This window comes from Heterocephalus glaber, unplaced genomic scaffold (assembly GCF_053883595.1).
Source record: "Heterocephalus glaber isolate CG9 unplaced genomic scaffold, H.glaber_assembly_v1.0 deba00001465, whole genome shotgun sequence".
Lineage (NCBI taxonomy): Eukaryota > Metazoa > Chordata > Mammalia > Rodentia > Bathyergidae > Heterocephalus > Heterocephalus glaber.
The window spans coordinates 30,927,330-30,953,596 of record NW_028258312.1 but is presented as its reverse complement, the minus strand read 5'-3'; the positions used below and the strand labels follow the sequence as shown (position 1 = coordinate 30,953,596).

Genomic DNA, 26,267 nt, shown 5'->3' with positions numbered 1-26,267 from the left:
ATCGGTCCACATTTGCAGTACAAAATGGTTATATTCTTTGTGGGGAGTCAGTACATGTACACAACACATCTCAATTCCTTTTTTATCCCCTTCCTCCTCCATCCACTTTTTATTTATATTTTAGGTTTCTAATATAAGAGAAACCATGCAGTATTTAAGCTTTGTGTCTGATTTATTTCAGTTAACATTATGGTCTCAAGCTGCATCCATTTTCCTACAAACTGACTCGTTTATTCTTCCTTATGGCACAGTAGTATTCCATTGTGTGTAAAAATCATTTTCTTTATCGATCCATCAGTTGATGGATATATAGATTGCTTCTGGGATTTAGCTACTATGAATTGTGCTGCTATAAACATGGGTGTGCATGGATCGCTGTAATACGATGTCTTTAACTCTTTGGGGAAGATACCTAGAAGGGGAATAGGTGGGTGGGATGGAATTTCTAGTTTTAGTTTTTTGAGGATTCTCCACACTGAGTAGTTTACACTCCCACCTACAGTGTGAAGGGTTCCCTTTTCCCCACAGCCTCGTCAGCATTTATTACTGTTTGATTTCTTGGTGATAGACACTTTTTTCTGGAGTAAGATGGCATTTCAGTGTTGTTTTAGTTTGTGTTTCTCTAATGGCCAGCAATGTTGAACATTTTCTTCATGTATGAATTGGCCATTTGTATTTGTTCAGTAGCCCATTTTTTGATTAGGTCTTTTATTTTGGAGGTTATAATTGTGAGTTCTCTATATATTCTAGATATTAACCCTCGGTCCGAGGAGTAGGTGGCAAAGCAGTCTGGCTTTGTCCACACACTCGCTGTTTATTTGCAGCTGGGTACAGGGCAGACCCAGGGTCAGGCCCTTCCTGAGGTTGCATCGCAGTCCGGTCCTTTGCACTGTTTCATTGCGGTCATGCAGCACTGCGTGGTGTCCCAGTGACTGTAAGAGCAATTTCGGATTTGAGAAGTTGTTGACATGTGTTTGTTCAAAGGGAATATTTGTAATTCAAAACGAATTCCTCTGTAACCCAGAGTAATCACAGGGGAAAATTTTACATTGAAAAGACATAGATAAAAATAAAGAAAACAGGAAATTAGCAAAAATTCCTGAGTTCTGCCCTTAGAAAAGAGAGAAAGGTGCCAGAAACCGGAGAAATCACACACTTCCCTGTCACCACCCCACCGTGGTACCAGTAGAAACTGCTGTCGTGAGCACCAGTGTGGCATGCGCTGGCAGAAGGAGGTCTGAGAGCGGCATGGAGCTTGCTGTCGAGATGTGAATTCCATCCACAGAAGGGACCCGTCTAGTCCGAGTTCTTCATCTCGCACCCAAGATTTGCAGAAGATGCAAATCGCAGGGCAGCCACAGCTGGAGGTGTGGGGCAACCAGAGCCCTGTGACCATCGACACAGGGGTCAGAGTTCTTGGAAAAGGCATTCCAGGAAATGAGCCGGGTGTCTGTCCAGATGCTCGGCAGAAATGTGGTTGGTGTAGTTTTGGTACACGAATATTGGACCTATTCCTGTGAGTGTGTGTAACACACAGAGGTGAGAAAGTAAACATTTTTCTCTATAAACATTTCTGGGAATACATGATCAGCCTGGGCTTCCCTGTGGGTTTTCATTGCCTCTGTTTTAATTTTGCAGTGTGTGGACAATATACGGTGTAATGGCTTAATGACGATTGTCTTTGAAGAGAATTCCAAAGTTACTGTGCCACATATGATAAAGTAAGTACAATAACCCTTTCCCTTCCATTTAACCAGGATCAAATGGGCAGAGATACGAGACCTCGAATTAAATATTGCTTCCGTAGGGCTATGCTCCTTATTGAGAATGTGTCTTGCCTGTCATGTGCTGTCATGTTTTGCCATTATAAATAATACTGCCATCCAAATGGGTTTTCAGGTTCACAGTGTGTTAACGTGTACCCCAGGAAAACTGTTTTCATTTTACTGCCCATGTGTTCACTCTGGGAAGAGTCCCAGCAGGATGTTCAGTTCAGAAGTTTGGAGTGTGAGCCAGATGTGTGCACGGTCAGAGGTGGACGCGGTGTGTGACTTGCGTGACCCGTCCCTGTGGGCAGGAACCTGTCACCTAGGTCTGACAGCAGAGATGTGTAGATGTTGGACATAGAGAGTAGCAGTCAACCAACGTGACTGTGGGACCTTCTGCTCACTGCTGCCTCAGATTTGGCCCGGGGGCACTTGCAGGGCTTGCGTCCTGCTCGGTCTGCATCTTAAGAAAGCGAATCCTGCAACTCCAGGGAGCCACTAGGGTGTGTAGAGTTTAAAAGAAGTTTCATCACCAACTCCCTTTGTCAGTGGGACGCAATGCCCAACACCCACACCTTAGAGGAGAGGTTGATTTTGGCCCCTGATCTTATCCATAGTCAGCTGGCTACAGGGCAGAAGGCATGGCGGAGGGGCCTGGCAGAGCAGAGCTGCTCCCATCCTCGTGGGCAGGAAGCAGAGAGAAGGAAGAGCTGGGAGAAAGAGGCTGTGTAACCTCCCAGGCCACGCCCCCAGTTACCGCCTCCCAGCCCCAGGCCGGCTGTAGCCCTCCGTGATCCACCCACCTTCCATGAACCCTGCCTCTGCATGGGGCTTTGGGGGGACATCCAGGTTTAAACCACAGCGACCACTACAGCTGAAGCTCTCTGCATTAATGCATTTGTCTCTGTATACTATTTTGTTTTTAAATTCAGAAATTGTATGCAAGGGTTCTGAAGTGGACCTAATTGTTTCTTACTTTCATTTTCTTGGTTATTTGCAGTCTCAATTTTAAGAGTAAAGTGTATTTTTGAAAGCAATTTTGTTAGATCTTTTAAAACAGAAGCTATTTGAAACTAAGAGTGTATTTGCCTTTTACGTCTTCTTACGTGGGTATTTTGAGGTCGGAACTGTTTGTGCTGAGAAATAAGAAGCATGAACCTGGAAGAAGGGGGACTTCCTCTTCTGGGAGGTGGACACTGCAGGGAGCTTGATCCCGTGCTGCTGGTGGCTGCTGATGAACCCCTCCGATGAAGGCACGGACACCACATTGGCTGCCATAATTGTGTGGAAAATGTGATGTATAGGGAGAATGATAGTATTTTAAACTTAGTCAAATTGTAGAATACTTCAGGAAGGACCGTTTTTAAACTCTAGGGCAAAGATTCCTTTTGCCTTCAGTTGTCTAGCTTTCTAATTTGGTGTCTTTAAGAGAAGGAGTAAAGATTTATGAGGCCAAGATTAAGAACACGTATGGACTGTTACGTCAGCAGGTCCAAATTATGACGGAATTTCTGAGTTCACATCATTGGGTTGGAATTATTTTGCTATTTCTTGCTGTACGAGTCTTCTTTTAATCCTTCTCAGAATGATAATTTGTGAGTTTAGCCAGGTATGAAGTCCACCTGCCTTCAAATGAGAATGTGTGAGGCAGACTTGTGGTCAGGTTTATTCACCCACTCGGCACACATTTGCCAACTTTAAAAATTAACCCAGTACTGAAGAGCACGACGTGTGCCTTGGGCTGTGAGGATTTCCTGTCTAGGCCATGCGTCCACCCCACACTGTGCACTTACCCCTTTGACTTCCAGCCTCCTCCAGCCTGGCTGCTGCTTATCCCTGCATCTCTTGTCTCCCTGGCTACCGGCCATGGGGAAAAAAGGAAACCAACATTTTTCAGAGTTGCATGAAAAAATCATCCTGCCGTAACCATCCCTGTCTTGTTGCTGACGTGTGTGGACTGGAGCCTGCCCTTCCTCTTGGAACTTCCCAGATATAACAGATGATCTGGTTTGATCTCTCATGATTGCTTCTTGTGTGTTTGTCAGAAAGGAGTAGCTATTATCACAGAAGGCTTAACTAACACATCTCGTCTTTCTTGAGAGTCCCTTAGGAAATAAAGTAAGATCCTGCTCAGCATAATAAGAGAACATTAAGTAATTTCATAATATTTAATTTCTTTTCTCAAAATGAAAATGTAATCATAACTTTGAAGGACAGTGATGTAATCAGTTTAACTTAATTTCATGCTGGCTGCAACATATTTTCTTTCTCCTTATGCTTAGAATAAACTAATTATACTGTATTTAAAAGATGCAGAGCTCAAAACTAGGATTAGAATGTGCAATCATGATGCTTGTCTGGTGACAATGTCCTTTACACAGTATCTGAGATCAGCCTTTCTTTTCAAAATATCTGACCTCACCTTTCTTAGAAAATAGAGATTTTGGGTGAAAAACAATAGAAAAAAGGTATTATTCATTCAGCCATATTTGGGATACATTGATGGGTTCCTCAAAGTTGCTCAGGCCTTTTGACAAATGGAAGAATTGAGAACCAGAAAAATAAAATTAGCGGAGGCTCACACGGTGCAGAGAAGAAAGCCACACCGTTTGCAACCCTCCCACAACACACACCTGTGTTTTCGAGATCAGTAGTGTGAAGTCAGGCGGCCCCCTGGCGGTCCCTTAAGATGCCCTCTGGGGGCTTTGGGAGCAGAGGTCCTCAGCCCCCACGGGCACCGTTGGAGCTGGGAAGTTTCCAAGGGCAAAGGAGTCAGCTCTCAATTCTGGTCCAGGGGAAAGGAAATAAATATATAATTGCCAGCCCCTGGCAGGGCTGAAGGGCTCTCAGGAGTACTCGAGGAAGGCCCAGTTCATTCTCTGTGCCCCGCGGCATCTCTCTGGGGACTGTGGTGAGATCCAGGCCGAGGGCAGGGACACGGGATCTCGGAGGGACGCCAAGGCTGCCGGGTCCTGGTGGCCACCAGGGAGCGGCTGCTGGACCCGGCCACGGGCAGGCATGGGGACAGCTCATCGGCTGCTGCTTTTTAAAATGAAAACATTTTCAGTGCTGCCGGCTATTGAAAACCTAGTGCAGACATGACACATCCAACTTACTTTAGGGATGAATGCACACTCAGGGAATGTCAGCTCAGCAATAAGCCCGGAAGAATGGGATCCAGAAATTGGGAAATCTGACTCAAGACATTAGGAAGGGTCGAGAAAGTGAACTGCAGCAAAGTGTGGGAAGGAAATCACTGAGATAGGATCAAATGTGAAGGAGCTAAAAGAAAACCGGTAGAACTGCTACATCAAAGGGCCAATTCTGAAGCCATTATACATTAATAGATAAGCTCTATTACTATGCGGCAGTGATGTTTGTGTCTTTGCTCCACAGTGTGGGGCAGGTGTCACCACTACTTTTTAAGCACACTTCTGATGTTCTGCTTTCAGACCCTAGGAAATGCTTTTCCCGTGGTCTAGTGGTGCACACCTGTAATCTCAGCACTCAGGAGGCTGAGGCAGGAGGATTGCAGTGAGTTCCAGGCCAACCTGGGCTACATAGTGAGATCCTGTCTCAAAACAAGACAACAGCAACAAAAAATAAAAAGAAATGCTTTTCCCTTCAGAAAGAGGGGATTTGATTTCATGCTCTTAGTAAAAGGTAACTGAACTGAAGGGGAGGGACCCGCTCCGTGAAATGAGCCCCTACCGCAGATCCCGGCTTCCTGACCCACCATCGCCGTGCTGTCCCCAAACCCACCGTGTGTCCGTCAGGCAGCCGTGCGCGCCTCCCGCTCCTGGCGGGGTCCCGGGCGGGCTGTGGCTGACACCCGCTCCCGCAGGTCCGACGCCCGGCTGCACAGGGACGCGGCCGACATCTGCTTCAGCAAGACCCTCAACTCCTGCAAGGTGCCGCAGATCCGCTGCGCCAGCGTGGAGCGCCTGCTGGAGCGGCTCAGCGACCTGCGCTTCCTGAGCATCGACTTCCTCAACACCTTCCTGCACACCTACCGCATCTTCACCTCGGGGGCGGTGGTGCTGGCCACGCTGGCCGACGTCTACCGGCGCCCCTTCACCGCCATCCCGGTCAGGTCAGGGCCCACAGCCGCTCAGCTGCGGCCGCCTGGCGCCCGGGGGGGGGGGGGGCGAGGGCTCTGCGCTGCTGCCTTCTCCTTCCCACCCTGTCTCCTCCCCTCGCTGCCTCACCACCCCTCCGTCTCCCTCCTCCTGCTCCTCCACTTCCTCCTCCTCTCCCTCTTCCTTCTCCTCTCCTCTTCCTCCCCCTCCTCTTCCTCTCCCTCCTCCTCTTTCTCCTCCTCCTTTCCCTCTTCCTCCTCTTCTCTTCCTCTCCCTCCTCTTCCTCCCTCTTCTCTTCCTCTCCCTCCTGTTCCTCCTCCTCCACTTCCTCCTCCTCTCCCTCTTCCTCCTCCTCTCCCTCTTCCTCCTTCTCTTCTCTTCCTCTCCCTCCTCTTCCTCCCTCTTCTCTTCCTCTCCCTCCTGTTCCTCCTCCACTTCCTCCTCCTCTCCCTCTTCCTCCCCCTCCTCCTCCTCTCCCTCTTCCTCCTTCTCTTCTTTTCCTCTCCCTCCTCTTCCTCCCTCTTCTCTTCCTCTCCCTCCTGTTCCTCCTCCACTTCCTCCTCCTCTCCCTCTTCCTCCTTCTCTTCTCTTCCTCTCCCTCCTCTTCCTCCCTCTTCTCTTCCTCTCCCTCCTGTTCCTCCTCCACTTCCTCCTCCTCTCCCTCTTCCTCCCCCTCCTCCTCCTCTCCCTCCTCCTCTTTCTCCTCCTCCTTTCCCTCTTCCTCCTTCTCTTCTCTTCCTCTCCCTCCTCTTCCTCCCTCTTCTCTTCCTCTCCCTCCTGTTCCTCCTCCACTTCCTCCTCCTCTCCCTCTTCCTTCTCCTCTTCTCTTCCTCCCCCTCCTCCTCCTCTCCCTCCTCCTCTTTCTCCTCCTCCTTTCCCTCTTCCTCCTTCTCTTCTCTTCCTCTCCCTCCTCTTCCTCCCTCTTCTCTTCCTCTCCCTCCTGTTCCTCCTCCACTTCCTCCTCCTCTCCCTCTTCCTCCTCCTCCTCTCCCTCTTCCTCCTTCTCTTCTCTTCCTCTCCCTCCTCTTCCTCCCTCTTCTCTTCCTCTCCCTCCTGTTCCTCCTCCACTTCCTCCTCCTCTCCCTCTTCCTTCTCCGCCTCTCCTCTTCCTTTCCCTCCTCCTCTTCCTCCCTCTCCTCCTCCTCTTCCTCCACTTCCTCTCCCTCCTCCCCCTCCTCCTTCTGCAGCGGTAGTTTTCAAACTGCTTTTCGCACCCCGAGGCACAGGAGACTCAGCGGAAGGGGTGCGGGGCGCCCTGTCAAGTGGCCGTGACTTCCGTGAGTCCGCAGACCCGGCCCCGCAGAGCTTCGGGCCGGGCCCGCACCCCTCGGAGCCCTGACTGGCGCCAGGCCCAGGCGGGAGCAGCCCAGCTCCTTGGCAGCAGCGCGGGATGAGCCGCCCGTGACCCTCGCGGTTCTTCTCAGGTCCCTGGAGCTGTTCTTCGCCTCCGGCCAGAACAGCAGGGGCGAGCACCCGGCCGACGCCAAGTCCCCGCACCTGGGCCGCAAGTTCTCCTCGCCGCCGCCGGGCCAGCCCGGGACCGCCTCCCCCGCGCCCACCAGGAAGCCGTCCCTCACGACGCCCGCGAGCCCCAGGACGGGCGCCCCGGACCTGAGCGCCACCTCCTCGCCGAGCGGCCTGCCCGCCGCACGCAGCCCTGCCGCGTCCCCGCCGCCGCACCCCGGTGAGTCCCTGGGTTCCGCGGCCGCAGGGAGCAGAGACGGTGCCCAGCCCCGCGTGGCTCTGTGCCGGCCAGGAGGTGAGCCCCACCTTGGCCTGCTGCGGCCCCGCGCCGGGTCTCCAGGCTGCAGTCACGTGGGTTCTCCCGGCGTCCTTGGTCTTCCTGCCCCAGGGCTTTTGCACTTGCTCAGCCCTCTGCCCACACGGCTTTCCTGGGAACCTGAGCTCCATGCGGTGTCCTGTCTCCCCCCCCCCCCCATCCTCGGCGCCGGGGAGGTGCCTGGCAGAGTACATTTTTATGACATGATTGAAGTAAAACACGGCGAACTGCTAGATGGCCCCTGGTGGATCTCCTTGGCTTCCTCAGTTTGGGAGGTGTGGGGTGAGGGACGCCATCCTGGTGCTTTTCGACCCAGTGTGTTTCTGTGATGAACAGAAGCACGGTTTCTCAGCAGAATCAGCAAAGGGCTTTTTAAAAAAATCACTCTCTATATAGCGGTACCTTGGTTCACAGACTCGTCTTCCCACCATTCTGGTCGCAAACTGAATTGGACGAGAACCGAATCAGTCAATGGTTAGGTTCCATCTTGACCTTATGGGAAACTTGATTAAGTCCTTGTCCGATTTGGTTTGTAACCAGAATCGTGGAAAGAATTAAGTTTGTCAACTGAGGTACCACTGTACATTTGTTTATTTACTGGGGTTTTTGTTTGTATTGGGGATCAAACTTGGGTCCTTGTGCTGCTTGCGAGGCAAGCGGTGGAACCCATGAGCTAAATCCCCAGCCCTATTGATTGTTTTTTGAGACAAGGTGTCATTATATAGTTCAGGCTGGCCTTGCGCTCACGCTGTAGCCCAGGCTGGCCTCGAACTTGCTGTGATCCTCCTACCTCAGCAAAGTAGAATCCCTAATGGGATTCTAAGCGGAGTGGCTGTCATGTTGACAGTGGCCTCCTGCACCAAGAATCCTTCACGATGCCAAGCGAGCAACTAAGGAGGCGGGGGAGGATGATTAAAAAGTCATCACACAAGCTGGAGTGAAGTCACGGTGGACCCTCCTGGGGTCTAAGATGGCAGTACAGGAGCTGACGGCACTGGGTCTGGCCCGGGCTGGGGCTCAGGGAGGTGGAGACTCAGGCCTGCCGGGGTGAGGGGCATCCCCTGAGTGGCCTGCGCCTCCTGTCTTTGTTTAGGTGGGCTCGAGGCCCATGCCTCACAGCAAGCAGAGATCACGAGTGTGCACACGTCTGTTCATAACCCATCTGCTGTTGTGAGGCAGCAGGAAAGGTGCACACCCACCAGCGGGACTGCTGGGCCATGTGGCATTTCCACTTTTAATTTTGGGAGGGGCGTCTGCACTGGTTTGCACAGTGGCCGTACCATTTTGCACACCCACCAGCTGTGCACAGGGCCCAAGGCTCGCCAGCGCTTGCTACTTTAAATGGTTTTCTCGTTCTGTAGTGACTATCTTCATGGGTTTGAGGTCTTATGATTCCCCAGAGGCTGCATTTTGCTTTGGCTAAGGGCTAGAGGCATGAATACTAGTTCTTTCCAGTAGGAAAGCTCGGTCTCTTCTCTCTGATCACATCCGGGACACATGTGAGCCTCCAGAGGTCTCTGGGCACGCGGCCCACTGCTCACCACGGTAGGTGTCCCACATTCGTCTGTTGTGCACAGTGTCCTAGTTTTGGTCCCCGACTTCCCTAGCACTGGTCTTCCAGGCCGAGCCCCAGGGTTAGAGCGATGGTCCAGTGCCCTGCGTGAGCCCTGCCTGAGACCCTGTCCAGCACAGGAAGGAAGGAGCAGCAGGCTGGGCGAAAGTTAGGTCTGGGCGCCCGTCTGTTTTGCACTGCTAAGACAGACACCCCAGACTGGGCCGTTTCCAATGGGTGGAAATTGGTTTCTCACAGCTGGAAAGTCCAAGTCAAGAGCCGCCCTCGGGCAGGCCCTGCTGGGTCCTAAGGAGGAGAGCGAGCAGCGGACTCAGCCTCCGTGAGGACCCTGCTCCCCTGGAGCGGCGCCCGTCCTCTCTGACCTCACCCCTCTCCGCACAGATGGCCCAGGGGTTAGGTTTCCAGCATGTGAACTGCGGGGGCCACCTTCAGACCTCAGCTCTGGGTCTCCGCAGAGAATCAAGAAGATCAAGCCAAGGCTGACACTGCGGAGGCATTGGGGCAGGGTCTCCGTGGATGCCTCTGGTGGCTGATCGCTTGGGGCTTGCAGATGAAGGCGCTCGCTCCTGCATCACAGACGTAGCTGACCTTGAAGCTGCCGCACCTCTGCCTCTCAGTGCATTTGCTGCAGAATGACCTGCAGCTCTGTCTCCAGGAGTTAGTTTATGCACCTTGTTTGTAGGTCGGAGGTGCTTGTATCATTTTGCAGTTGCAGGTGAGGGTGAAATGCTGGGCTCTTGCCCTGGGGGTTCCACGATGGGTGCCCGTGGCCCTTAGTGACACCCCAGAGGCACCCTGTACTCCGACAGGCCCGTCCGTTCCTCTGCTCCCTGGGCTTCTTGGGCACTTGCACCCAGCACCCCCTGGCGCTCCTTCCCACCATGAGCCTCCTCCTCGGTCACGGCCCTGCTGGCCACTCGGCCTCTAACAGCATTTCCCGGTCCGTCGCTGTCCTCCACTTGCTCTGAATGCATCTAGTTACCGTCTTTGAGGTGGCTGTTCACAGAGATGCCTGGTACAACTGGATTGAAAATGAAGTGGGGAGAGGTTTAGGTGGGTGAGGACGGGGCCTGGTGAGTGAGCAGCGATGGGGGGGCTCTGTGGTTCTTGGAACCCAGCTTGGGCTCGGAGCGTCTCGGCCCAGAACGAAGACGGACTCGGCTGTGAGCAGCTCGTGAGACCCACGGAGAGCTGGGCTAGGCGGGCTTGGGGGGCTTCCTTCCGCTCTCAGACTGGAGAAGGGAACCCTGTGGGTGGAAAGCTGAGGTTCTGCAATTGTGACGGTTCCGGACATTTTTCTACATAGGTCAAACAAAGGAATCACAGACTTAGTTCTTTCATTTGTTCTACATTCAGACACGGGCAGCGCTGGTCATGAAGAGATTCAGAGGGGTTGTGGGTGAATGGTTCTGTGTCCACGTGTGTGTGTGCGTGTGTGCGTGTGTGCCCGTGCGCATGTAAGCCCGGACTGCTGCTTGGCTAACCCTGCTGCCTGGTCCTGAAAATCCCGCTGAGCAGACAGGAGGTGCTGAGTGACTTCGCTGGGAAAGATGTTTGCACATGCCTCACACGTGAGGAGCCGGCAGCCTTGTCTAAGACCCTGGCCGGGAGCTCACACACTTCCCGCCTCCCCTCAGGGTATGATTCACGGGCCGGTGTCAGTTCTGCTCCTGGGGTCCACACGATCCCCTGTCCCTCTCACTCTGCCCACCTGGACAGCTTCGGAACACGCTTTCTGAAAGCTGTGACTGGCTTTGGTCCAGTTTTATTCCTGTTCCCATAGTGCCAGTCTAGCAGTATTTCCTGGCGTGAAGGGAAGAGAAATGGGAAATAGCCTTCAAGATGAGCAAGGCGACAAATGCTTTAGGGAAAAAACAATGCAGTATCACTTCCTGCCAGCCTGATTCCCCAGCCGCTCGGGCTCCACAGCATTCTCTTGTGCCCCACAGCATTCTCTCGTACCCTCAGTCTTGCTACCAGGCAGATCCAACCTTCTTCTTTTAAAAAAATTTAAATTTTTATTGACCCACGTTTGCAGTTTGTAGTGATTGCATGACACATCTTCATGCTTTCATGTCCCCTCCTACCCCTCCCTCCATCATCCTTGCCTTCTGCAAAACACCTCCCTCCCCGTTTCCTGTTATCTGCCTTTTATTCTGCTGTTTATTTTGTACTTTAGGCTCTCCTATAAGAGAATCCATTTGATATTTAAGCTGTGTGTGATTTCTTTCATTTAACATTAGGGTCTCAAGGTGCATCCATTCTCCTACAAATGACTCGAGTTTGTCCTTCTTTACGGCAGAGTAGTGCTCCACTGTGTGTCAACACCACATTTTCTTTGTCCATTCTTCTGCTGATGGCTGCAGAAGGTCCCAGTTTCTTCTGCTCTGGGTGTGCCTCCAACCCAGACAGCAGCCCGACTCCTTGAAAAGTCAACCCCTGCCAGGCACCGAGGGGAGCCCCTTGCCTGGGCAGTGCCCCAGTGGCTTGAGGCCCCTGCCTGTTCTCTGCTCTTAGCTGAGCGTTGTCTTCATTGAACTCTGAAGGAGACGCCAGCCCACCGGCTGGCTGGGCTCACCTCCTATGGCTCTGGGAGCCCACAGGGCTGCCCTTCATTTTCCTGCCTTCAGGACATGGGGTCCCCTCCAGTTTTTCCCTGGGGAACTTTTGGAGGTCTGCATATCGCTGACTACAGACCCCTCCTCAGCCTCTGGCTAGATGGTGGAGCTGCAGGCTGGGGCTTGGTATTCCACTTGCTCCTGCACAGCAGATGCCACCATGCTGCTGGGAGGGAGCTATTTCAGTCATAATAAAACCAACAGCTAAGCACTGATGTTTTCGTCTGCATCCTGCAGCCCTGCCAGCTTTACTGTAATTATGCCATTCAAGGGAAGAGGCCCACCATTTCCTGTTCCCGGCCCCTCTGAAAAGATCCAAATTGTGGCCCTGTTTCTAAGGACCGAATCACACTCGAGTGTAAAAATGGCTCTATGGGAAGTCATTAGGGAAGTCATGTTTGTTGAGTGAAATCTTGAAGGGCATGAAAAGGGAAGCAGCTGGGGTGGCCAGAGTCCTGTCCCAGGCACAGAGCTGACTTCAGCCTTGATCCGTGGAATGAGTGCCAAGCCCAAGGCAGAAGAAACGGAAACACTGCTGGGCACCTGTTTGTTTTTGAAGTGCTTGTAGGGAACAGGGGAAGGGGACGTTACCAGAACCTCTGCAGTGAGTCTTGGTCTCTTGCGAGCCACGGCAGCACACGGCGAATTACAGGAAAGGTAGGAAAATGAGACTGAGAAGAAGCTGAGCTTTGGGTCTGATCAGTGCTGCTCTGGGCAGCAGAGACGACAGCCCCCAGCTTACCGCACCTTTTATTCAGTACTCAGTCCATCGGGAGAAACAAAGGTAACAAGTGACTTGTAGAGAGTTCAGTACATCCTGCATAAATAAGATGTAACAATCCAAGAACAAGGAGGAACTGAGTAGATGTTTGTTCCTCCCAGGATGTTTTTCATCCTGGAGAATCACAGACAGCATCACCGGATCATTGAGGTCTCAGTTGTGACCGGGGGCCAAAATGGAGTTATGTCTCGGAATTCCATAGCTGGGCTGTAGGCAAGAGAACTAGGCTAACCAAATGATTTTTCCCTAAAACTGTGTAGCATTGCTCCTGACAGGTGCCGTTGTTCCCTTGGAGGAGCACACCCAAGGTCACGCTGGTACCCGGGATGAGCTGGGTCGGGGAGGAGCTGTCGCAGCCCGGCTCTGGGGCCCCAGGGTGGGGCCAGGAGGCTGGAATTGTCGTGCACACCGCCCGTGGCTCATGGGGAAGCCTCTCCTTGCTTCCCGCTGCTCCGGGCTCTACTCGGCCCGGGGGACTGTGGGAGGCCGCGTGGGTGAGATGGAGTGAGCGCGATGTCCCTGGCTGTGCCTGGTGTGTGCACTGCAGGGTGTGCAGTCTCCTCAGCTTCCTGGGTGGGGCGGTATGGAGCTTCACACTTTGCTCGCTTCAAGGGGTGCTGTAGGCCATGGGGCAGCCCTGTCCTGATTCTGATCCATCTGGTTTGTAATCTGAAAAGGTCTCTTTCCTCCACTCCAGGAAAGGCCCAGTGCCCTGCGGGGCAGGGACCCCGCTGCAGACTTTGTAATGTCCTGTATTGGACAGCGGGGGCCAGCCGCGGTCAGCAGGGCCGGCCAAGCCCGGGTCCTCAGCCCTGTGCTGGGAGGAAGGACTGGTCTCCCGTAGAGCCCTGTAAGGGTGGGGGGGTGCGCATCGCCCTGAAGGCGTCTTCTCATCTCTACTGCCCGCTGGCCTGGCTGTAAAATCCCAATCCTGCTGTTTTCTAGCAGCCGCCCTGGAGTCTACATCAGCGGAGAGCACCCTGGCGGACACCTCGGAGCTGTCTCCTTGCAGGTCCCCCTCGACGCCCCGGCACCTCCGCTACCGCCAACCTGGAGGTGAGCACTGCACGGCCGGGTGCAGAGGAGCTCGGGTGAGCTTGGGCGCCGGCCTCGCGCCCAGACCCGTGTGTGTAGAAGTGAGATGATGGAAGTGACGGCGTTCGGGTAGGACCCAAGGGTGGAGGGTGGACAGGGAGAGGACGCACCCGACGGAACAATGTGGTCCCACCCTTGCGTCACTTTTATTCTTTTGGTACCGGGGATCAAACTCAGGACCTTGCACGTGTGAGGCAGGCGGCAGAACCACTGAGCTAAATCCCCAGCCCCTGCATCGCATTTTGTGCAACATGCGGTGGACCGAGCAGCTGGCGCTGGCAGGGGGACAGTGGAGGGACCTCAGCCTGGTGTCCCCACAGCGCGTGCCTCACCCTGATTCCTTCCCGGGAGCTCGGTGTGGCCTTAGGAACAGGCTCTCGGTGCCTCACCATTGCAGAGCTTCCGCCTGCCTGGAATATCTAAAGTCCTCACTTTAAAGTCCAGTTGCAAGGATCCTCATCCTTATTGTTAGGGACAGAAATGTGCATTTTCTCTTATATACAGTTAGGAAAATTGTGAAGTGTGATTCTGTAATTTGTTTGGGAGCAGAACAAATGTCCTGTGATTGGTGGAAAACAAGCAGAGCAGAAAGCAGAAGCCTTTGGTCAATGCGGGCCTGGCAGTTTGTATGACCACTCAGGACATACGCTCCTGAGTGGATGCCCCAAAGAGTTTGGGGTCACAGCCCAGGGAAATAAGACTACAAAAGCAGGCGGGAGCTAGATGCTGTGCACCATTGTGTTGGTTATTTTCTTGTCTCTGGGACACAGTGCCCGACACCCACAGGTTAAAGCAGGAGAGGTTTGTTTTGGCTCAGTGTGTAGAGGTTTCTGTCCATACTTGGTTGGTTCCAAGACAGGGCAGCCCGGCAGAGGGCATCACAGAGCTGGGTGCTCATGGCGTGGCCGGCAAGAGGAAGCGGAGAGGGATCAAGGGAGGAGGAGGGAGAGAGAGAGGGACCCTGCCAGGCCACGCCCCAGCGACCACCCCCTCCACCAGGCTCTGCCTCCCACCGTCACACCCAGGCCTAAGACAGTCCAGGGCCCCTCCAGCACCACAGACCCATGTCTGTCACCCCCAAGCCCACCCGTGAGCATGAAGCTCAGAGGGACATCTAGACACAAGCCATAACCGTATTGATATGTGAACTCCTTACTTCTTAGGGGACTACTTGGACATTGTCTGTGGGTGTCGCAGCCGTGTGGGAGCCAGTGGGAAGGACACGGGGCGGCCCCCTACCTCCGGCCTGTGCTGGGGATGGGCCAAAGGCAGCTCTGTGCCCCTTGCCTGCTGGGCTCTGAGTGTGGCTGCACGGCCAGCAGAGTGACTAACCGAAGCCCTGCAGTGGAGTCCTCACTGTTTTCACCTCAGCTGGCAGGAGGAGGAGGGCGCCCTGGGCCTATTGGATGTCATGTCGTGGAGGAGTAGCAGGGCCCAGCCTCACCTGCAGGCTTGGGTTTCCCAAGGCCGCCCTCTCCTGGCCCCCCTTTCAGAGGAGCTCGGGAGGAAAGCCTGTCCTAACGCCGTGTAGAATCTCTTGCAGACACTTGATCAAGATATTACTTGCATTCTGTCAAATTCGCCCCTTGAAAGTACAGAGTTTAGCAGTTTTGATTATTCATGAGTCAGACAGCCATGACCATGAATTCTAGGACGTTCTCCTCACCCCAAAACCCATCTGCCTCCCTGGCAGCAGACTCAACCTCCTGTCTGTGTGTATGGACGCACTCACTCCTCGTATAAGGGAAGTCGTACAGCAGGGGACCTTTCTGTCCAGCCTCTCAGTGTAGTGTTTTCTGGGTTTATCCATTTTGTTGCATGTGTCAGAGCCTCGTTCCTTTGCATGGCTGAGGAATAGCCCCTAGTTTATGTTTATTAGTCCGTTGATGGGCATTTGATTAATGGGTTTGTTCTTTTGGCTGCTATGAGCAAGGCTGTGGTGTGTACTCACGTGCGGGGTGTTGTGTGGCTGTTTCCTCCTCTCTCGGTTACATGCCTAGCATGGGATTGCTGCTGTACAGTCTCACTGTTCGCCTCCTAGCATGAACAGCACGAGAGAGTGGCCCCTTCACCTCTGTTGGGTAAAATGCGAGGACTCCCCTGTGACCTGTGTCTGTCTGACTCACTCCCTTCCCTTTCTTTCTGCCACGCCAGGACAGACCCCAGATGGCACCCACTGCTCCGTGTCACCAGCTTCTGCTTTTGCAATTGCCACAGCTGCAGCGGGACATGGGAGTCCCCTGGGTGAGTGGGACCCTCCAAAACAGGCTCGGGGCCGTGGCCGCCCGGGGCTTTGTGTGCAGGGCTGTGGGTCCTGCCCTGCATCCTGGGTCTGGGGAGGGCTCTGTTCAGGAAGCACAGCAGGAAATCCCATCCTTCGGGACAGGCATGGACCGCAGGACGCTGTATTAGGTGAGGTACGGGGTGTGTGGAAAAGCATGATGAGGTAGATTAAAAAACCTGTTGCCTACAGTGAAAGACACAGCGCCACAGAGTCCCCAGCCCCTCCCCCTTGCTTCAGACAGCTCTTGCCGCTTTCCGGAGTCCTCTTTTGGGAGCGTCTTTAGTTGCACTGTTTTGGCTGCCTCGATGTCCTGAATTCTTCAAGATGTTGACCTTTTCCTGCTCATTGTGACTTTGGGGAAGAACCAGAAGTCGCACAGTGCCAGATCCAGTGACTAAGGTGGATGAGGACCCAGTGTCACGATGCTGTGAGCTCCCTTTCCGTTGCGTGGCGCTCAGCAGCATATCTTTGGTCACATCTGGTAAAGACGCTCAGGAAAGAGGACTCCAGAGCTGCTGCAGAAAGTGGCAGGGACACGGGATAAGAGCGTTGGAAGCCGGAAGCAGGATTTTGAGGGGGATTCATGGCACTTTGTCTTTTACTGCAGTACACATTTACAGTTTAAACAATGACTAGGTTCTGATCACCTCTGTAGGCCAGGCACAGGAACACGTGGAGTGATCTGTCTCGCTTACGGGGGGAGGCTAATAAAGTCTAACTCACAGAGAAGCTGGCTGGGCTTGGACCGTGACCAGGGCTGGAGGGGTGAGGAGAGGTTGGGCGGAGACCAGTTTCAGATAGAAAGGAGGAGTGAGCTCTGGAGATTTATTATGTAGCACAGCGGCTTGCTCAGTGCTTGTGCTCTGTATTCTTAAAAGTTGCTGAGTGGATTTTAAGTGTTCTCACCACACACAGAAGAGGGAGTGACAGCGATGCTAATGAGCTTGATCAAATCGTCTCTGGTGCATACGCACATCAAAACATCACCTCTTGCTCCATAAATATAAACAATAAAAAGACAAACATGCAAACAAGCAGGTGTCCTCAGGAACTCGCTGCATCGGGGGAGAGGGCACGTTTCCCAAGGTGTCACGTGTCCAGCTTTGACTGGACACACTTGTGTTTTGGTTGAGTCGGATGCTCCATGTGTGCAGAGGAGGGGAGCTTGGAGAGGGGAAGCTGTCACTTGTCCCCTGAGTCACCTCCTCGCTCCTTCCGGTAGGTCCCAGTTCCTTCTGAGTTGCTGACAGCTCATTTTCAGGTAAAGAAGTACTTAAAATTAAAGCGGTTTTTAACAGATGAACATTATGTCCATGACCTCTGCCCTTTTCTCTTCTGGACAAGGAGGAGTGCGTTCTGGCCAATCTGTGAATGGTTTAAATGGGCATTTTTGCTGTGTTTTCTCTTGACCCGAAGCACTTGGCTCCAGTCACAGTTTGTACAGCTGTCTCTGTGCTGTGTGCTGCTGCGCCGGCTGACAGGGATCTGAGATCTTAGGGCACAGGACCCAGACACTTGGGGTGGGATTTTAACAAGTCCTGCATTTTAACAAGTCCTTCACTTGATTCAGGTACACAATAGAATTTGAGAACCATAGAGCCCGTATGGTATCAGAGCCCCCTTCCCTGTATAGAAAGTCGGTGACTCCCTGTTACTTGGGAGGCTGAGGCAGGAGGATCATGAGTTCGAAGCCAGCTTGGGCTACAAAGTATGATTCTGTCTCAAAAAACAAAACAAACACCGAAATCTACCTGTGATTGTAGATCACCTGTCACACAGGTTTGTATTTCTTTCTAAGCCTTTTAGACAACTCTACCTTTATCTTTTAGTAGTTTTTGCATAGTATGCATGGTTGATGTTGTCCAAGTTATACATTTAAATTCTCATTTTTGTTGTTATTTTGAACATGGATGGTTGTCTAGTGTTCCACTCCATGTTAGAGACTGTCTTTGTCTCAAATAGAAACTCTTTTAATAATTTTTCTCCAGTTACATGTTTTTAACAGCTTTATGAGATACAGTTCACATACCATACAGTTCACTATTTAAAATCTACAGTTCAGTGGGTTGTAATGTATTCCAAGTTACGCACTAATCCCCACAGTACGTCGTAAAGCATTCCCATTACCCCAGAAAGAAGCTCTGGACCTGTGAGCATCCACCCCAGCTGTTTCTTCCCTTAGCCTTGTGCAACTACGAATCTCTCTTCTGCCCATAGGTTTACCTATTCTGGACATTTAGTATGAATGAAATCATACCATACGTGGCCTTTTCCATCTGGGTTATTTTTCTCAACTTAATGTTTTTGAGATTTCTTCATTTTTGTTGCAAGTATCAGCTGGAGGGGGGGATCCTTTTGTCATAGCAGAATAACATCCCATTGTATGCATAAATTGTGTTTCATTTACCCACTTAGCAGTTGAAGGACATTTGGGTTGTTTCTACTTTTGGCCACCACAAATGATGCTGCTCTCAACATTCCTTCATCAGTTTTTGTGTGGACCTTTGGTTTTATTTATGTTGACTTGCTGGGTTGTGTGATGAGATAAGGTTGACTGTTTAGTAAACTGCCGCTGTGCATTTCCACCAGCAGTTTATCAGAGTTAAGTCGCTGTCACCCGGGTCCCCTGGACACTCAGCCCTGTGCCAGTAGCCTCGCCGCTCAGCGGAACCTTTAATGAAGCCCGGAAAAAGGGCATTTGCCAGTGTCTGTATTACAAACCCAGGCAGGAAGCACAAACTGATTTCAGCTTCGCAACCAAACACAGTATCATGGAGCTGTTTTACAGCAGAGATCGCAGTGGGATGTGGTGGTGGGGAAGGACAGCCAGGACTTCTCAGCCACTCCTGGGGACCAAGGAGGGAGACCCTGCTGACGGAGAGGCCCGCCCACCGCTCAGCATTGCCAACACCACGTGGAGCTCTGCGGTGCCCCTGCCAGCCTGAAAAGGCTCCGTGCTCGTTCTCTGGCTCATGCTCTTGTGTTTTTGAGGAAGGCCCTCTCTCATAGCCCGGGCTGGCCTTGAACTGGCAGTGATCCTGGCACCTCAGCCTCCTCCGAGTGCTGGGATTACAGGCCTGCGGCTCCATGCCTGGCCCATTCTGTTTCCTGGTCACTGGGGCCTGGTGGGAAATGGGCAGCTTGTGTGATCTGCTGTCTTGTGGAGTCAGAAATCCAAGCTCAAAAGGCTCCCGGTGTCACATGTCGGAGATGGGGCTCCATCTCAATTTCTGTGCGAGCCACCTGGCCTGCTCATCCGCTCATCCCCTTCTCCTGTGTCCTGCTCTGCTTTTCCCCAGCAAAGTTTTCTGTTACGGAATTCTGCAGCTTTTTGGGGGGGTGCAAATGAGATGAATGGGGTTTTAAATGTATTAATCTGTGTTTGCAGCGCGCAATGATTGTGTGCATGGCGGGGAGCTGGTGCGCGCGTGCGCGCATGCGTCTCAGTCCTTCCCGAACCCCTTCCCTCCCTTCCCCGCCGTCCATCCCTTGGCCCCTCCCCCTTTGGGAAAAATCCGTCTCCTTCCTGCTGTCGGTCTTTGGTTTTGCTCTGTAGCTTATTTATACTTTAGTTTCCTCATCTAAGGGACAGCGCGTGCTGTTTAAGCTTGTGTGTCCGATTGACTCCACGTAACGCGACGGGCTGTTGCTAGGACCCCACGCTCTGCACGGCCCTGTGCCAGTGAAAATGCAGATTCCTTTGTTGACAGACTTCAAAACTTCCAGGAGGTGACAGCAGAGCGCTGACAGAGTGCGAGCCCTGTGAGCTGCTCCCCGTTATGCCGGATCTCCGTAGGCAGCAGAGTTCGGACCCGCGGGTCCCCAGCATTCCTGCTGGGAGCTGCAGAAGTTACTCCTAGGATGTGCTCTTTGGTGAGTGTCTAGGATGACTCCATGTGTTCTGCAGCACTTTCCAGGGTGAAAAATATATTAAAAGATAAGACCACTATACTTAATTTAATTAATTTATTTGTAAGATAAGATCTCACTAAACAGCCCTGGCTGGCCTTGAATTCACAGAATTCCTCCTGCCTCTGCCTCCCAAGTGCTGGGATTGGCAAAACCCTTTATTTTAAAGATGAGCAATCTTAGGCTGAGAGAGATCAAGTAGAAAGAGGAAAAATTATTTAAACACAGGATGCTGTGTTTTCTGGAAAGAATACAGATTTTCAAAACTTACCAAGAAGATGATAAGAAAGCTGAGCGTGTGAGCTCTGCCATGTCAAAAAGTCGCTCACCACCTAATGAAACGAAAATGACCGTCCTGTGAGAGGCTTCCGCACAGTTCGGTTATTTGACCCTTAACAATGAAGACAGCAAGCAGATGGCCACAGTCAGATCAGTGCTACACAATGCATTTCCCTGGAAAGTTGGGAACTGTGGGCTGCCTCGACAGTGTGTAGGGGAAGGTGACATTTCTCAGTGAAGTTTCTTTTTTTTGGTACCGGGGATCGAACTCGGGTCCTTGTGCTTGTGAGGCAAGCGGTGGAACCACTGAGTTAAATCCCCGGCCCTCAGTGAATTTTCTATTGGGAGAAATAACCCCATTTAATCTTTGGCGGGATACTTGGGAAGATTGTGTAGCTAAAAGCTTATCCTGTCGCTTTAATTATATGGCTGAGGAAGCGATACGTGGTGGCATTGTTAAGAATATGCCCAGACCTCTCTGTTCCCCTGGCCTTTACGGCGGGGCACAGGCAGCTGCTCCTGGTGAAGGAGAGACAGCAAGCGGAAGTCCTGGTGTTTGACCTCGCAGCCTCAGTCACGGAGTGGGTGGTGGTCTTCAGCCTGGTCCTTCTCTCTTGGCCCCCCGATGTCAGGGAAGCCAGGTGCCATGTTACCAGGAGAGGCTCAGGATGCAAACCCAGGACTCCTGCCAGCAGCTAGATGCGTGAGCCAGGGCTCGGCCCCTTCAGCCCCGGGACATCTGCACCGTGAACTCGGGGGAACCAAGGCCAGGGCCAAGCCCCTGAGTGCTTTTTCTCAGGAAACTGTGTCGTCATAGAAGGTTTGCACTACCGGGAATTGAACCCAGAGCCTTCACACTGAGCCCTTTTGTATTTTGAGGCAGGGTCTCTCTAAGTCGCTGCATTGTCCAGACTGTGTACTTTAAGGCTGAGGTTTTGGGGTAACTTCTGTACTAACAGGTAACTAGCCCAGGTGGTATCCTGGCCGCCAGTAACCTCAGGTCCGCTTACTCAGAACCAAATGGAATTGGAAGAGCACATTTTCATTTTGGAAAGAAAAGCATATCTGGAGCCAGGCGTGGTGCTCACCTGTAATCTCAGCGCTTTGGGAGGCTGAGGCAGGAGGATGAGGAGTTCAGGTCCCGAGGGGAACCTGAGGTTTGAGTGCAGCCTCCAGCGACCACCAGGGTTTCTGAGCAGTCTCACTGCCCCCTCACCTGTGCGCTGTGGATTGAACAGACTCATTGCACGCCCGTGGAGAGCCGCGAGCCCGGAGCAGTTGGATTGGAGCACATCTGTTGCTTAGCAATGGGAAGGTGCATCATGAGCAGCTGCTCTGCAGACTGAGCCAGCCTCCCTGTGTAGCTATTGTCTGTCTGCAGTGCTGATTTAGACCCAGTAATTATCATTTCCACAGGAAACTGAGGCGGCTTCGGTGGCGTGCTACCCTTAGCCTGGCAGCGGGGTGCCCGGGGGGCTGGGCGGGCCCAGGCTGAGGCCCTGTGGCAGAAAAGCTGGATGCTTGGAATTCTGAGATATTTAGACCTCTGCAGACAAAGCTGGAAAGAAACTAGCAGATTCCTCACTGGGGTGAAGACAGGTGGTTTGCATTTGCCACGTACTGACTTGGAGGCTCTGGGACTGAAAACTTGGCTTCTATGGGGTTGTAACTAAAAACTACGCCAGTGACTTTAGGGGAGTGGTGACAGGGAGATGGGAATTCCAGGGAGATAGCAGGGGGCACCATGGACACCTGTGCCTCTGCCCGCTAGGGAGGCTTCCAGGAGAAGTCTCAGACACAATGGCACAATCCGATTGCTCATCCGAGAGCCTGGCATCAGTCAGGATTTGGATCTGGCCTGAGATCCTTTCCCCGCTCTGTGGGCTCAGCTGGGTGCAAGCTCTCCTGGTTTTGTTTAGTCTTCAATTCTGTGAGTCTTGGTGTGCGCCCTGTGCCACATGAGGTGCTGTGGAGCAGCCCCAGCTCGGTGTAGCTCAGTGTGGAGGACCTGGCTACCACACTCGGGGTCCAGCACCAGGAAAAGGAAAGCAGGGGAGGGACAGGAGAGAGCAAAGGAGCCCGACGTTGTTTCTGTGCTGTAAGCACCATGGTCCGGTGGGGAGACTAGACAGTGACAGAGTGCAAGTGACCGTGATGGAGACTGCAGCGTGCTCCTTACAGCCAGGGTCTCGCTGGGCCGTGTTGCCAAATGCTGGACTGGAAAGCAGAGAGAAAATGTCACATTAGCAAAATAATAAGGCTCTCTATTTCACCCTGGAAGCAGAGGTTAATGCAGTTCCAGACAGTCTTCTAATTAGTCAGCTTTCTCTCGCAGCAGATTATTTTTTTAACTTTTTTGTCGTGTGTGCAGGGCATGATGTTCATACTTCCTGTGAGGAGCTGGTGCATTACATCACGTCTTGATTCCCCGTTTCATCTTCTACCCCTTTTCTCCCTCCCCTCTGCCCTCTCCTGCTCCCTCCCCTCTGGAGAAGGCTCTGTCCCCCTATTATATACCTCTTCTTTTGGTTGTTATTTGTATTTTGGGTTCTTCATGTAAGAGAAGCCATGCATGCAAAGAGACTTTCATCCTCTGGATCTCCAGGTTCTCCTTTCCTGGTATCTGGAGTCCTCTGAGAGACCCGGCCGATGTCAGGTTCAGGGAGGTGCTGTCTGTCACAGTACACGAATATCGCCAAGATTTCTGCCCGGCATCCCAGGGAGAGGTGAAGAAAGACTTAGATTGAAGCAAATTATGTTTTACTGGTTTCAAAAATCAGCCCACAGACAGCCCATGCTCCACCTCCTGTTTACAGTTTTTCTTTGTGTTTGCTTCTGATTTTCAAGAGCATGTACACAACTCACAATTAATTAAAAACAGTAGAACATCTCGTGCAGATAAAGCTCCATCTGACAAATAACGTCACTCTGTAAGGGACGTCCCTGCCAACTCTGATTCTGGTCCTGATTCCTGCAGATTGCATGAGACCTGCCACAGTCCCCCTGGGGACAGGCGGTGAGGGCATCCTCAGCTGGGGTCAGCGTCTCCCGCCTGCCTTTCGCCCTGCCTTGTTAGAGATCCACAGGGGACATTCACGTGCTCTCCTTTCTAGGCTAGTGCTGTGGATTTATGAAGTTGCAATCCTACACCTGACATCCATGAACTCCCAGTGGTCTTGAAGCCCTTGAATAAGGCATGGTAGGGGTGGGTGTCCACCCAGCAGGCCGGGGAAGGGGATGCCACGTGTCTTCCTCTTCTGGGGTATAGCGTCAGGCTCGGCAAGGTAATGAGCTTTCCTCAAGAGCAGCTGTAGTCACAAGCCAAACCCCGAGTCTGGTGCTCTCAGTTCCTTTTTGGTAAGTGGTATTTCCGGGCCCCGTGCTTCTGATATTCGAGGGGCAGTGAGCAGTTAATGGTATGCTCTTTCCACCCAGTGGTTTGCATTGCTGACCAGCTTCAAATACAAACCTCAACTTTCTGCACACTCGCTTTCTGGAGGTAGAAGGTTTCAAGGACTGCTTTTCATCCCTGGTTTCTTCTGTGTGTGCCAGGCACGGGGTGTACCTTCCTGGTGGGGTTCAGGGCTTGGCCCCAAGGTGGGCTCTCACAACGTGATGGGCAACAAGGAAGATGTCTCCAGGGATGTCGACCTCTTTCCTTGTTCTCATAAACATTTCCCCAGATAGGGGCAGGGATGTAGCTCAGTGGTTCGGCCGCCTGCCTCACAAGCACAAGGTCCCGAGTTTGATCCCCGGTACCAAAAAAAAAAAACATTTCTCCAGATAAACAGATAAAAGAGCTCTCACTGCCAAGGGAAGGAACCCCTGAGAAGGAGCCTCACGGACCCGATTTTATTTAGTTTGTCATTGAAAAATCCGCTGCCATCGGTTCCCTTGGAAGACACCATGTATACTCAGTGGCCCTGAAGAGCAGCTTCCCACTCTCCACGTCTGTGGTCCCGTCCTGTGTTTACTTCCAAGCAGACTTGTAGAGATCAGTTCACAGCCATCCAGCTCACCAGAGTGCAGTGTGCAGTCGGTGGTATGGCCCCCCTTCCTCAGTGGACCTCCAAGCTTAGGTTTTGAAACCTACCTGGAAAGCAGTTCTCTTGGGCTGTGATGCACAGAGGCATCAGCTCTTGGTCTCAGCTCTGTGGCCCATGTGGAGGACACAGTTAAGCAGCCTGTGTTAGTCAGCTGTCCTGTCATGGGGACATAACCTGACACCTGAAATTTAAAGGCGGACTGGTTTCATTTGGCTCATGGCTTTGGGTTTCAGTCCATGGTTGGCTGGCTCCAAGGAAGAAACAGCATAGTGGAAGGGCTGGAGGAAAGCAGCTCAGCTCCTGGCAGGTGGGAGCAGAGAGAAAGGAGGACCCTGGGAGAGATACGCCCTGCCAGGCCACGCCTCCAGTGCTGCTGCTTCCAAGCAGACCCCACCTCCTGACGGCACATTTAGCAATGAAGTCATCGCTGGATGAATCCACTGATGTGCACGGTGTCCCACGATCCACTCACCTTCCAAAAGCCCCCCTCCGAACTTGCAAGATTTGGAGGGACATTCTCAGTCTAAACCATAACAAAGCCCCCTGCCCTTTGCTGTCACCAGGCCAGCCCGGGGACTTGTGCTTCTGTTCTCTGCCACTGAGGATGGGCAAAGGCTGTGTGGCCTCTGTTGGCTGAGTGGCTTGTGACTGCTGGCATCCTGACCGGTGGTGGGAAAGGCCGTGGTCAGGGAGCTGAGGCTGGGGACCCCATGGAGAGGGGGTGACTTCGTGGGCTCTCGAGCCTGACTCTCCGAGGAGTCACGATGAAGGAGGCCCCAAGGAGCCTGTGCCCCAGCCCTGCCATTTCCCTCGTCAAGTTGGAGCTGAGGAGAATGGCTGTCCCACGGTCACAGGGACATCTGAGCCATGAACAGGAAACCTGGCCCTTCCTAGCGCAGCACGTGGAGCCGTCTCAGTCTCAGCAAGATTCCTGCTGTTCTCCGCTGTCCTCCACTCCACTGATGAGATGCTCTGGAGTGGGGCGCTCGTGTTCCCCACTGCTTTCTGCCTCTCTCCTGAAAGACTCGAGTGCTAAACTGAAGCTATGCCTCCCCCCATCACCCACTTGTTCCCTCTGTCTCTTCCTGACTCACTTATGAGGATGCAACACACACACACACACACACCCCAACCTATTACAGGGGCGAGAATTAGTAAAATAACTGACAAAAGCCTAGTATTCACTGTAATTTCTAGGGACAGACAGGAGACCCTGGATCTCTTTGCAGTGAGCCTGTGCTGTGTAGTGCCATCCACGGCCGCTGACTCTGTAATGACAGACACAGCAGTGCCCAGAGGTGCCACAGGGTTTTGCAGGTAATAAAGGTGAATACTTAGGATCTGCAGTGGGGTTCTCTGGGAAGGGGAAGGAATCTGGGAAATGTTAGCACAGACATTTTAATGCACTATATATAGGGTGTGGTGAAGAAGGCTGAGTGCACAATGTGGCAGTGATCTCAGTTCACGATTAGCTAAGTGTTGGGCATCAGCAGAGGGTCTAAGCGGGAGAGGAAGGCTGGAAGGAGACGTCCTGGGGAGGAGCTGCCCAGTCCTCTCACTCTGGAAGAGATCCCACACGCTGAATGCCTCCTACACCAGGAAGGGCGTGCAAAGATCCCTGGCCAAGCTGCATGTCAGAGGCCCTGTCCTGGCTCCGTCCTGCAGAGAGCCTGAAAGACAAAGGCCTTGGTCAAGGGGAACTAGACTGGCATCTTAGTAACAAAAATGATGGTTGCGTCCTCCTGTCCCCAGAGTGTCCCACGTTGCAGTGAATGCATTGTCAAGGACAGCACCATCCGGCATGGCTTTGGCCTTCAGGTGGTAACTACTTTTCGGTGGGCCGAGGGACCACCTCTCTGCTTCTTCTGTGTACAGCTTCAAGTTCCAGGCCGAGTCACGCGCTAGCTCTTTTGGACACCAGTGTCCTGAACACCAGAAAGGTAGAACAAACAGCATCTGCTGTGTTAGGGTTTTAAGAACTAACTTCGTTACAGCACAGCAGTACTGCAGGGAAGGCGCCATTTGAGGACAGATGGTGCCCAGGACTTTGTCTCAGT

The 26,267-nt window shown here is 52.6% G+C and overlaps 1 protein-coding gene across 5 annotated transcripts in view; it reads left to right on the top strand.

Moving 5' to 3' along the window:
• Window positions 1-26,267, top strand: part of Rasgrf2 (Ras protein specific guanine nucleotide releasing factor 2) — a 182,165-nt gene that overhangs the window by 100,677 nt on the left and 55,221 nt on the right. For all 5 annotated transcript variants that reach the window (XM_087180737.1, XM_087180738.1, XM_087180741.1 and 2 more), the window contains 5 exons: window positions 1,639-1,721; window positions 5,611-5,859; window positions 7,270-7,529; window positions 13,543-13,653; window positions 15,847-15,936. In XM_087180737.1, the coding sequence (XP_087036863.1) occupies window positions 1,639-1,721; window positions 5,611-5,859; window positions 7,270-7,529; window positions 13,543-13,653; window positions 15,847-15,936 (793 nt within the window). The remainder of the gene's footprint in view (window positions 1-1,638; window positions 1,722-5,610; window positions 5,860-7,269; window positions 7,530-13,542; window positions 13,654-15,846; window positions 15,937-26,267) is intronic.